Genomic DNA, 12566 nt, shown 5'->3' with positions numbered 1-12566 from the left:
ATTACAGGAGTCAAGCCACCACTCCTGGCTCAAACTAAGAGATTTTTTAAATGACTAGTGTCATTATTAAAAAAAAAAGAAAGAAAAAATAGAAAAGGCAATCCAAACAATTGGCAAAAGAAAAAAAGTAATTTCTTTATAGGAAAGATTTATAAAAATTTATGATTATATATATGCTACTTTCTTATGGTAGTATCAGAAGCTTGATGTAAGATTAAATAACTTTATCATATATTAATAAATTTTACATGATTTGACAAAAGCTTTGGAAAAGGGTTCTTTTAAAAATTTGATGAAATAAGGTAGACCCTTTCATTGTTCAAGTGGCAACCATAAGAACAGTTCTAATATTTTATAAATAAATAAGCACTTGGATAGTTTTATCACAGGTGTACATGTATTTTTTATAGAGAATTACATTTTCCTTATGAAGTATAGTTGCTCTGTTTGACTCACTTAAAGAAATAAAAAGCAAGCTGGTGTGCAAGATAAATTGATTCCATTTTAAATTGTAAATTGTGAAGATATAAAATGGTAAATACTTTCCTGTGATTATATTTTACTGTATGTTTACAAAGAAGGAAGAAAAGCCAACCATATTCATACGCATTTCTGAGATACAGAAGAATTTAAAAGTAGTTAAAAAACAAGTTTCAAGAATTTTGCTGTTAACACACATGGAAGCAGAGGGGTATGCTGAATAGGGAACTTGGTAATATTTGCTTATTAATACATCAGCTTTGAAGCTGGAAATGTAATATTTTTATTACAAGAAAAAAGTAGTACACATTTATCTATTTGTTTTATTAAGAACAAACTAGATCTTGAATTTTCCATTATTTTACAACATGTTTTCTTAGAAGGTGAGTATAATTAGATACCAGTTTTTACTCCTGTGAGGTACGTGAGGCCTCATTCATGATCTGGATGACTCAAAAATACTTCACTTTCAAAAAATAACTTTTAAAAACATTTTACAACCTATTTTAAAGTCTACTCCTTTAAGAGAGGCCATGATAAACTTACTTCTACTGGTAAGAAAAGGGAAAAATAAGGGAAAAATACAGGAATAAAAATAAATAAAAGAATGCCCTGTACCTCAGATTTTGTTGTATAAATTTTAAAACACTGCCAGTCATAATTTAATTAATACAAATTCTGCAGTTTCAAAGTCACATTTAATGTAACAATTCCCTCAAGCATCTTCTTTAGAATGTAATATCCCAACTTTGGTACAGGAAAATTTTTTTTTTCTAACATAAACATATTTGTCATAGGCTGTTCTTTAACAGTAGTTAACAACAAAAAAACCCCACCTTGCAAACACACGATTTCCTACCAGAATTTCTAAATACATAATTCTCATGTAAGGCACTTCCATTCATTCTCAAATAAAAGTTTCATAAAAAGTTATCTATTTTCTTTTGTAATCAAGTTTTCATAAGTTATACAGTAATTATGTTACTTCAAGTAAAACTTTATTAAATACTCAATTTTGGCATAATTGCCATAAGTATCTTTACCTCTGAAAAGAATGAAGGATGGTCATCAAGTTCTGTGGAAGATAAAGGTAATCTTGGTCTGTTTAGATTTAGAGAATTGGTAATGTTTTATCTTGTTGATTTTGTTCAACAATCTTGAAATCTTCCAAAGGAAGATTGCTTAAGGCAGTTGGTAAAACATGTTCTGATGTGCCCTTAGGTAACATGTTATTTGCTTCTAAATTCTTCACCAAGCATGTGGCTTTGATCCATCTTCGAGTCGCTCGACGTTCTTTTTGTAGGCAAGTTTTCATTTTTCTTCTTAAGCTTGCTATTTCCTTTTCCAGTTTAATTATCCTCTTTTTTGCCTCCATTGGATTCCTAAAGGCATAACTGTGTTCAAGTAGTACTTGTTGACTGCTAATGTTTGATTTTAAATTAGATGGTCCAGCTGGAGTACAACTGTTGTTTTTCTTCAAAAGATTCCTTGACTTGAGTTTCTGAGCCAAATAAAATTAGAGAGTTGAACATAAATTATGGAATATCACAAGTAAATAAATATTGTCCAGTTTTGGATAACAGTATTTAAATGATACTTTTAAGAACTGATTTAAAAAAAAAAAACTGATTTAAAAGTGTGATGGGAAAACAGCAAGGCTTTTTCATATAATCATGGATCAGGTTTCTCAACAGGCTGAATGAACTCTAGTCACCTTTTGTCTTTTCTCTCCAGAGATATTCAAACATTCATTTTGAAATAAACAGTGGCCTTCCAAGGTATCTTCCAAATTACTGAGCAAGATTCTGTGGAGACTTTAAAAATCCTTTGCAATTTTCTTACTAAGGTTAATTTAGAATGTAGACAATTTGTTTATATGTGATAATTGCTTTGATCCTCTCTTTAAACACTATTCTCTCAATTTGATAAATATTTCAAACCTGAATTTACTTAAATAAAAATTTAAGGATCCATAGGAACGCATTCTTGTAACAAGCTTCTGAATAGACTATTAGTTGTTCACAGTTATATCTTCATGGATTTAAAATCTGGCTAGGAACTTTTTGCCTAAATCAGAAAGCTCAGGACCTTTTGTCCAATATATGCTAAGAATATTAAATCAGTTATGGTTCTCACATTATATCTTCATAACACTGTATCTTTCATTCACTTACTGAAACACTAGTATGAATTCCTGGGGAAACAATGGTGAATAAATAAGACAAATGTGATTCCTGACCACATTAAAACTGCAGTTGATCTCTCTACATAGGGAATTTGTAGGGACTTTCTTTTTTGCTCTTTATGTTTCTGGCATCTATCTTAGATTATTTATTGGATGAATAAATGATCAAAATATAAGAAATAAGGTACATTTTGCCATACGTAGTGGCACATACCTATAATCCCAAAAACTTGATATGCTGAGGCAGGAGGATTGCAAGTTTGAGACCAACTTAGTGACTTAGTTGCCTTAGCAACTTAGTGAAACCTTGTCTCAAAAAAAAAACAAAAAAGGGGAAGGGAAATGTGGGATGTAGCTCAGTGGGTAGAACACCCCTGTGTACAATCCCAATACTTAGGAGTAGGGTGTGGAAAAGAATGAAATAAGGAACATGTTAAATTTAGTAAATATTTAAGTACATATTATGTCCCAGGCAGTGAGAGATGCTTAAGTGTTGAAGAAAGAAGTGAAAAAGTTCTTGCCCTTCTGGAGCTTGTCCAACATCTGTGATGTTAGGAAACCACAATCTCCTTAATCATTTAGATACTCATGTCCACTTAAAAATTTAAGTAGCACAAATACCTCAGGAAGAGTTGTTTTTCCTTTCCAAAGAAAAGATGTCCTTTTCAAAGGGAAACCTCCTATTTGTGTTCATTCTACTCTTTTTTTTTTTTTTTTTTTTTTGGTGACCTCAGTTTTTCTTCTTTGATCAGATCTTCCCTAACTCGATAAAAATTCATTGATTCATCCTGTACCTTGCTTGATTCCCTTCTTTCTTTAAAATATCACTTTCAATATTTGATAACTTCCCACTCATCCTTCAACCCAATGGCTTTTGTTCTTAGTTTCAATTATAATTGTTCTGTACATGTCAAAAACCTCCTAAGTTCCAAACTCTTAAGTCCTCAAGTCTAGAGCATGAGCTCTATATAAAGTTTTCTGTCATGCCTCCCTCTGAAAAAAGGGAGGCATATCCTTTTGGTATAAGTCAGAATTTGTTGCTCTTAAAGCACTTAGCACCTATTATGTCATCTTAAATTGGAGCAGAATGCTGCTGGAGTTTTATTACTACTATTTCTCAGTTCCACCAATGGTATATTTATAATCAGTTGTAGTATAATTGGTAAAATTCCAATACAGATTGAGTGTCCCTTGTTAGAAATGCTTTGGATCAGAAGCGTTTCAGGTTTCAGAGCTTTTTCAGATTTTGGAATATTCCTAGACTTTACCAGTTAAGCATCCTTAACCCAAAAATTCACATTAGGGTGGCTCAATCTGGATAGTAAAACAATTTGGCTTGGTGAAATAATATTGGAATCAGGAGATCTGAGTTCTAATGCTACCCTGCACCTTTATTACATAAGAGGAAGGTCTGTCACTTTCTTGAGGTATATCACTGTATGTGAATTTTTCTATAGTCTGAATTGTGCTCTTCTATAAATAAAAGGGAATACTTTTTTTTTTTTTTTTAAAAAGTAACATTACCTACCATAGACTTTATATGGGTACAAAAATCAAAAATGGTTGGAACAGCATCCATTTTAAGTCGTCGAGTTTGTCCTGTTAGGTCAAAACAGGAGGCTTCAAAGTGCTTTGAACAAAGAAAAGTGTGTTTTCCTGGTACAAAGTTTTTGCGTCTAACTAGGCGAACCCATTCTTTTCTTCTTTTAGGATCCAAAGGAAACCTTAAAACAAACAAACCAAAAAGGCAACTCAAATTCCAACTATCATACTTCTGGCTGTACCTAAATGGTTAAAAGAAATTTAAAAGTGACTCCCATTTACATAAAAAAATTTAAACTCAATATCCAGATATGGAAAAGAAACCAATTCATGCTGATTTTCATAAATTGTTTTAAAAAATCATAAACAGATTGAGTGGCTTTATGTTCACAGACTTTTTTAAAAGAGACATTTCTTACCAGTTCTTAACATGGACAGTAAAATAAAACATGACTAAACCAATCTAGATAAATTTTATGTAGAACTATTACAAGCAGCAGCAAGTTCATAATGCTTTGATTTGCTGCTGGGTACACAAAGATTAATTTTTTAAAAATATTTTTTTAGTTGTCAATGGACCTTTGTTTTTATTTATTTATCTATATGCAGTGCTGAGAATCAAACCCAGTACGTTACACATGCTAGGTAAGCACTCTACCACTGAGCTACAACCCCAGCCCAAGATTAAATTTTAACAAGGAAAGTCTGGGAAGATTCTGGCACTCCATCCTGTGTTCCTTAATTACGATACAACAGTATTTTGTAATTTTTCCATTTTAATAAATTTCCAGTGAAATAAATTGTTTTTTGAAAATAGGGATCATTACTATATTTTTATCTTAGACAACACAGTACCTTGCAAATAGAAGGAACTCAGCAAAAATTTGCTATGTTAATATGAATACAGATTTTTATTTATTTATATTTTTTATGCAAACGCAGATTACACCCAGGGGTGCTTAACCACTGAGCCACTTTCCCAGCCCTTTTTATATATTTAAAATTTATATATATAAAATTTTACATATTTTAGTTTTGAGACAGGATCTCACTAAGTTGCTTAGGACCTCCCTAAGTTACTTGAGGCTGGCTTTGAACTTGCAATCTTCCTGCCTCAGCCTTCATAGCAGCTGGGATTATAGGTGTGCACCACCCTGCCTGCTTTATTTTTTGAGACAGGGTTTCGCTCAGTTGCTGAGGTTGGCCTTGAACTTGTGATCCTCCTGCCTTAGCCTCCAAAGTAGCTGGGACTATAAGCATGTGCTATGGTGCCCAGCTGAATACATAATTCAATTAGTTCACTGTATTATTTGCATTTAGTTAAACTGCTTATATACATTATAAACATATAGCTTTTAGTTGTAGGTGGAAACAATACCTTTATTTTTATGTAATGCTGAGGATCAAACCCAGTGCCCCACCCGTGCTAGGCGAGTGCTCTACCACTGAGCCACGACCCCAGCTCTGCATATATTTTTTTAAAAAATCAACTCAATTTATATAGTGCACCAGGAAGTATAATTACAAAAAATGCAAAATGCCATTTAGCAATGTTTTCCCCTTCATATTTCTTTTAAAAGCAAAATAACTGATATGCACCCAATGTATACCTGTTAAGGAAGAAACAACTATAAGGGGCTGTCTCTAAAAAAACGAAAAACTGTGATGACTGACTTGGAAATATAAAAATCAGCATTAGTTTGAGTTCAACTCTTCTTTAGTTTAATTATGAACTGACTTGTGTATAAAAATAACAACAACAAAAAGAACCATTATAGCTCAATGATTGAGCACTCGTCTAGCACGTGTGAGGGTTTGATCCCCAGCACTGAAAAAAAAAAAAAAAAAAGGTATAATCCACCTCAGAAAATGTGGGTCAGAAGCTCTCAAGTCAAACCTGAGAAGGTAACAGATTTTACACTATGGCATATACAGTTCTAGTTTTACGTTGCTAGTGGTGATGGACACAAAGAGATGTAAGTTCAAATTTCCAGGAAACACCTCCCATCTCTTGTCTTCAAGGCCAGTCTCAGCAACTTAACAAGACTTTGTCTCTAAATAAAAATATTTTAAAAAGCTGGGGATATGGTTCAGTGGTTAAGCACCCCTGGGTTCAATCCCTAGTACAAAACTGGGGGGTGGCAGGGAATCTCTCTTTCATTGTTTTAATGGTTTGGAAATGTTTCCTAACGCCCAAGCTAAAAATCGGACCTTAGTTAAGTTCTTGGGGCCTCAGTGAAGACGCAGAACAAATAAATATTATCATTATATTGTTGTTTGTATAAAGCTTCTTCAAATACAGAAAGACTGTCTTTCAGATGTTATTTTTCAGCTGGTTTTGTTTGTTTGTTTGTTTTTGGTACCAGGCATTGAACCCAGGGGCACTTAAACACTGAGCCACATCCCCAGCCAGTGGGATTACAGGCCTGTGCCATGGTGCCCAGCTCAGCTGCTTATTCTCTTTCTTAAAGCCCTGTTTTAAATCTGGTTCCTTAATTATGAAACCAGTGCATCAAATGGAACCTTAACTTGACCATATTCTACTTGCTTCTTTCAAGACTGTTTAGAAATCCCATTTTACTAAGAACATTTTTCATTATCAGAAGACTGGGTTAGATGTTGCTGTATCACTGAAATCACCATATTCTAATTGTTTACATTGCTGTCTCCCCACTAGATTTTAAGTTTCTGCAGGGTAGGGTCTACATTTTTGACTACTTTATCTCTGGATCTATCATTGTTATCTACCATAGTGCCTCTTAAGCACTTGAATTTTTCTGAATCAATGAGTAAATGAACTAATGGGGTTAATTTGGCATCATCAAATAATCTTTAGATTATCTGTGCTGAAATAGAATAATCAACAATTTTATATTTGATTTTGCTATAATATTTTTATATAGCATTAATCTTAATCATGTTTTGTATGTGTTGTCAGGATTTTTGACAGTATATTTAAAGGGTAGGAGATGTAGCCATCAGCCAAATTTAAGTAATAATAAACCATCCTATAAATATTAAAAAGTTAACATGGTGGTAACATATATTCTTAGCTACTGAACAATAGAACCAGGCTTTCATGAACATTAGATGTTTTGAAAATCACTTGATATATCAAATAATGCTATCTTCCTTGCATCTTTAATAAATAGTTGACTGCATCTTACATTCCAAGCACTGTCCTTGGCACTGATGACAAGGTTGTAAACAAAACAGTTGAGATGTCTGTCCTCTGAGTGTATACTGTAATGGGGTAGAGAATCCAATAGAAGTAGACAACGAATGGTTGACAACAGTGTCTCTGGACAAACCAGGACTCCAGTCCTTGCTCTTCACAATAATAGCTAGAAGACTTTAGTTAGCCCTTTTAGTTCTTCTCTTTATCATTTATAAAGTAAGGTAAAAATGGCTCTAACAATTAAACAAGAAGATATAAATGCCTAGCCAATGCATAGTGCATGATAAATACTAAAGGCTATTATTATTATAAAAGTAATTAACAAGTATTACAAATATTATAAAAAGTCTAAGTACAGAATCATAAAACAGAAAGGGCTGATCAGTCAGGAGCCCTCAACCTGGGCACAGTGGTACACCCCTGTAATCCTAGCAACTCCAGAGGCGGAGGCTGAAGGATGGCAAGTTCAGGGCCAACTTCAGCAACGTAGTGTGACTTTGTCTCAAAATAAAAAATAAAAAGGACTGGGGATGTAGCTCAGTAGTAAAGTACCTCAGTACAAAAACAGACAAAAAACCCTTAAAAGAGTAGGAATAGTTAGTAAAGCTAAATGGGTGTACAAAAGAGTGTTAAGAGTATCTTGTGGGGGCTGGGGATATAGCTCAATTGGTAGAGTGCTTGCCTTAGAAGCAGAAAACCCTGGATTCAGTCCCCAGCACCACAAAACAAAAAAACCAACAAAAAAAGAGTATCTTGGGGACAGGAAGTGTGATATGATATGAGATGATACTGGAGGGCCAAGTCAAAGATTTTGAAATTTATCCAAAATGGCAATAGTAAGCCACTAAAGGACTGAATTATAAAAGCTTACTGTTAACAGAGAAATTTCAAACTGGTTGTTAAATATAACCATTACTACAAATTAAATTATATAAAATCACAAAACCCCAAAGTAATAAGTACTAAACACCCAAATTTCCCAATTATTTTATATATATATATATATATATATATTTTTTTTTTTTTTTTGCAGTGCTGGGGATTGAACACAGGGTCTTGTGCTTGTGAGGCAAGCACTCTACCAACTGAGCAATCTCCCCAGCCCATTTTCTGTTCTTTTAATGTTATTTATGTCTCTTATATCTTTAGGATAGAAATACTACAGAATAGTATATTACATATCTCTTCTCAACTTCATGTCAGTTATATCATATTGGCAGCTTGAAACCAATGTTCAAGGAAGTTGGGTAAATACTATGAATCAGGCCTTTCCACTTCCTGGGACAGCCAGTTGTTAAACATTTAGCTACACACCACTGATTATATTAGAGTGGTTAGAAGTGCATGAATGAAATCACTGAATCAGTTAAGAGGCTGTAGTAATAACTGGATCAAGAGAATGTGAGAAGTCAAGGAAGGCTGACTTCTAAATATCCAGGTAGATGGTGTTTCCATTTACTGAAAATCAGAATACTGGAGTGGGATTTGTTTGTGGGATTGGAAATTCACTATGGATATTGAATCTGCTGGACTGCCAGGAGATAAGAGTGTAAAGACCTAGATAAGGGAAGGAAAAGGGCTAGCAGAAGAGATTTGAAGATTAGCCAAAGAAGAAAATCACACAAAATTATTAGTCAGCAGTCTAAAAGTAAATAGTATTTCAAGGAGGAAATTACTACACGTCATGAGGAATGAATGTAGAGACAGACAGGTAGCAAGGGAAGTTTCAGATTATCAGGGAGACTTAGATTGGAGTAGGCTAAGAGGTAAGAAAAATGGAGACAGTAAACTTAGGCAACATCATTTGTACATGGGAATAAAGACACCTGCTATAATGTCCTGGGTGGAAAAGAGTGTATTAAATAGTTTTATTTATGAAACAGGAATTTATTTTTATTATAGTTAATTCTACTTTAAGACCTGAATTTCTCAGGTTACACATGAAAATGTTAATTTCATGACTAATGATACGCACATTATCATACCATCATGTATCTCTTAAACCATAAGTAGTGCCTGAACTTCTCCCTCTCATCTTCCATATTAAACTACCAAATACAGTAATTTCTCCTCAAGCATTTCACAAATCTGTCCAATTCTCTCCATCCCTACTGTCAATATACCATGCAAATCTTCCTAGGCCACTGGGTAGACTCCTATTGTTTACTACAGTTTAATTTGTGGCTATAAACTCTCACTTCCTCTAATCCAGCACTACTTGTGTTAGTAAACTAAGTGGTAGCATTTAGTTCATTTGACATTGTAGCAGGATTTCCTTGTGAAGGAAACAGTAGGTAAATTAATATTCTACAATATGCTGCTTTCTCATCAACGATGCTTGACTAGCACACTAAGTAACTCTCTAATTGTCCATACTGCAGAGAGCTTTTTAATATGCAAATCTAATCATGCCATTATTTATGTTAAACTCTCCATGACTTCTCAAGTACTTTTAGAATAAAGTAGAATACTGAAGTAACATACAGGACCAAGTCTGTCATCCTTTGGTCTCATTTCAAATGTCACAACCTTTGAGAAGTGTTCTTTCCAAGGCTAAGTTAGGTCTCTGAAAAATATTTTGGGGTGGGGGCACAAAGTAATTATTTATGTCTTTCTTCCCCATTCAATTCTAAACTCCAGAAGGGTAAGAACCTTCTGAATCCTAAATACAATGTTAGGCAATTAGGAATTCAGTACATACTGGATGGATGAATGAATAAAGCACTACATTTGCACTAAGTAGTTTAGAAACAAACATCACAAGGATTTTTTTTTTTTTAAATGATAGCTTTAGTAAGGGGGTGCTTTTAGTCATAGTGAAGTAGGGAAAAGATTAAAGATATCATTTTCTACATACAGAGATCATGTAAGTTGTGAGATATATAAAATCAGAATTGTTTTCATTTAACTTTTTAATGTTTATTTTCTTTGGGCAGGTGGAAGGCACCTGAAGAGAAGATGAACATGTACCAAGTACCTTTATATTCCAGGCAGTGTTCAAAGTGCCTTCAAGAGTTCTGATTTGACAGAGCTAAAGAATTTTGATTGCTTTTCCAGCAAACGAAGGGGAAAATAAAGCCTAGGTTCTTTCTGTTACTCTGTTAAGTAAGACGACAAAGCTTATCTTTTTTACTTTCACTAACATTGCTTCATTCTACAGATATCAATGATGGCTCAGTTCCTCCGCAGTTACTTGGCGTGTGACTATTAGAAATTAAATGCTCCCCATGTCAGTTCAGGTAGTGAGATTTCCCCAGTCTTAACGTGAACATAGCAGGCTTTTCAAAAGGCGACTGTTGACTGGAAGCGAGTAACATCCTCTTCCTTATGGCGTCATTCATATCAAGACAGGGGCTAATATTTAGGAGCAAAAGAGCAGAAAATTAAGGTATCCTCCTGTCACTTTCGCTAAGGAGTAGTCATCGTACAGTACTTGGATTTCTTTTAGAAAATGAGTAAAACTTTCCCTGAGAGAAAAATTGGGACAGATTTGAGAAACACAAAGGACCAAAATGATGTCTTCCCTGTTACTAGCTGGGAAAGTTAGTAAAAATTAGAATCCTCTTGTTCTTTCCACACAAGCAATACTCAGACTAGCATCTCCCATTTCCGTCACCCCCACTCCCTCCCCAGGTTACCTGTGGAAGCTGATGTTAATGTGCTTGTTGTAGGTAGTAGCACAGCCCGCTGCGGCGCAATTGGTCGGCATTTCCCTTTCCCCCTCATTCGGCGCTATCTCAAGCCTGTTCTGAGCTGCTAAGCTTCCTTCGGGCAAAGGCTAGGCAACAGGCAGGCGAAGGGCCCAGCAAGCTTAAGTCGCGAGAGCAGGGTGGGAAAAAGGGGTGTGTATAGAGAGGAGGGTTGCAAAGGAGGGTCAACCTTTCCTTTCTCTTTAATAATATGGCGGATTTGCGCCCTCAGAGCCAACCATCCAGGAGCTCTAGACACTTTCGTCTGCTTCACCAATATGGCGGACCCCACTCCCCGGTTCTCTGAAGGGTGTAGGTCTACTGCGTGTCTTTGGCAGTGGTCCTTGGTAAAACTGAAAGACAGAGGCGTTTTCTCTTCGGATTACCATGAAACGCTCTGACATCTGCAACTAAGCAGGTTCGCCCTCCCCGACACGAACCCAGTCGTCCCAATCCCAAGCCTGGGGTGGGTGTGAGCCGTATATCGGAAGGGCGAACCCGATGACAGGTGAGAGACTACAAATCTCGGCGAGCACTGCGTTAGTCGTCAGTATCGCGTGAGCTGGGAGTCTCATTTCCTGCGTGCGGTAGGAAGTGACGTCTCGGACACCGCCGCTTCCACGGCTCCTTTCTCGCGAGGCGGAAGAACCCTGATCGCGGAGGAGCAAGGGGGCGCTAGGAGAGGGAACTGGCTTGCGACGGTCCGGCGAGAAAGCGCTTGGGTGCGGGGAAGTTGGGGAGCAGAGCCCGCTAGGTGTCCGAGTACGGTAAGGCCGCACCTATCGGGTCCGTTAGTAAAGAAAGGAGCCGAGGAGGAAGGCAGTTGTCGGGCGGATCCCCGGACGGAGGGCTAAGGTTGTGTGGAAGGCGCTGCTCCCCGGATGGCGACCGCAGATACTTCGGCCCCGGCCTCCAGTGGCCTCTCGCCGAAAGAAGAAGGGGAGCTTGAAGATGGGGAGATCAGCGATGACGATAACAACAGCCAGACACGGAGCCGGAGCAGCAGCAGCAGTAGTGGCGGCGGACTGTTACCGTATCCGCGGAGAAGGCCTCCTCACCCGACCCGGGGTGGTGGATCCGGCGGAGGCGGTGGCTCTTCCTCGTCATCGTCCTCTTCTCAGCAGCAGCTGAGGAATTTCTCACGCTCGCGGCACGTCTCTGAACGGGGCCACCTCAGGGGACACAGCAGCTACCGACCCAAAGAACCATTCCGGTCTCATCCGCCCTCGGTGCGGATGCCTTCGAGTTCACTGTCCGAAAGCAGCCCGCGGCCGTCCTTCTGGGAGCGGAGCCACATCGCCTTGGACCGTTTCCGCTTTCGAGGCAGGCCTTACCGGGGTGGGAGTCGCTGGAGTCGGGGGCGAGGCGTGGGTGACCGAGGCGGCAAGCCGGGGGGCAGACCTCCTCTGGGAGGAGGAACAGGATCCGGATTCAGCAGCAGTCAGAGCTGGCGAGAGCCCTCTCCACCTCGGAAGAGCTGTATCCTTAACGT

At 37.2% G+C, this 12566-nt stretch overlaps 2 protein-coding genes across 3 annotated transcripts in view; one reads left to right on the top strand and one right to left on the bottom strand.

Annotated features, from left to right (window-relative positions):
* The window catches only part of Thap2 (THAP domain containing 2), a 17625-nt gene extending 5059 nt beyond the window's left edge, over positions 1–12566 (bottom strand). The window contains exons 1-3 of the mRNA XM_047550152.1: positions 11024–12566; positions 4194–4389; positions 1524–1981 (exon numbers count right to left, since the gene is read on the bottom strand). Of these exons, the coding sequence (XP_047406108.1) occupies positions 1592–1981; positions 4194–4389; positions 11024–11094 (657 nt within the window). The 5' untranslated portion in view covers positions 11095–12566 and the 3' untranslated portion in view covers positions 1524–1591. The remainder of the gene's footprint in view (positions 1–1523; positions 1982–4193; positions 4390–11023) is intronic.
* Positions 11642–12566, top strand: part of Zfc3h1 (zinc finger C3H1-type containing) — a 52713-nt gene continuing 51788 nt past the window's right edge. The window contains exon 1 of one of the 2 annotated variants that reach the window (XM_047550145.1): positions 11642–12553. In XM_047550145.1, the coding sequence (XP_047406101.1) occupies positions 11956–12553 (598 nt within the window). In that variant the 5' untranslated portion in view covers positions 11642–11955. The remainder of the gene's footprint in view (positions 12554–12566) is intronic. The other variant, XM_047550144.1, reaches the window with a different exon arrangement.

The sequence above is a fragment of the Sciurus carolinensis genome, chromosome 4 (assembly GCF_902686445.1).
Source record: "Sciurus carolinensis chromosome 4, mSciCar1.2, whole genome shotgun sequence".
Taxonomy (NCBI): domain Eukaryota; kingdom Metazoa; phylum Chordata; class Mammalia; order Rodentia; family Sciuridae; genus Sciurus; species Sciurus carolinensis.
This window is presented reverse-complemented; position numbering and strand designations above follow the sequence as displayed.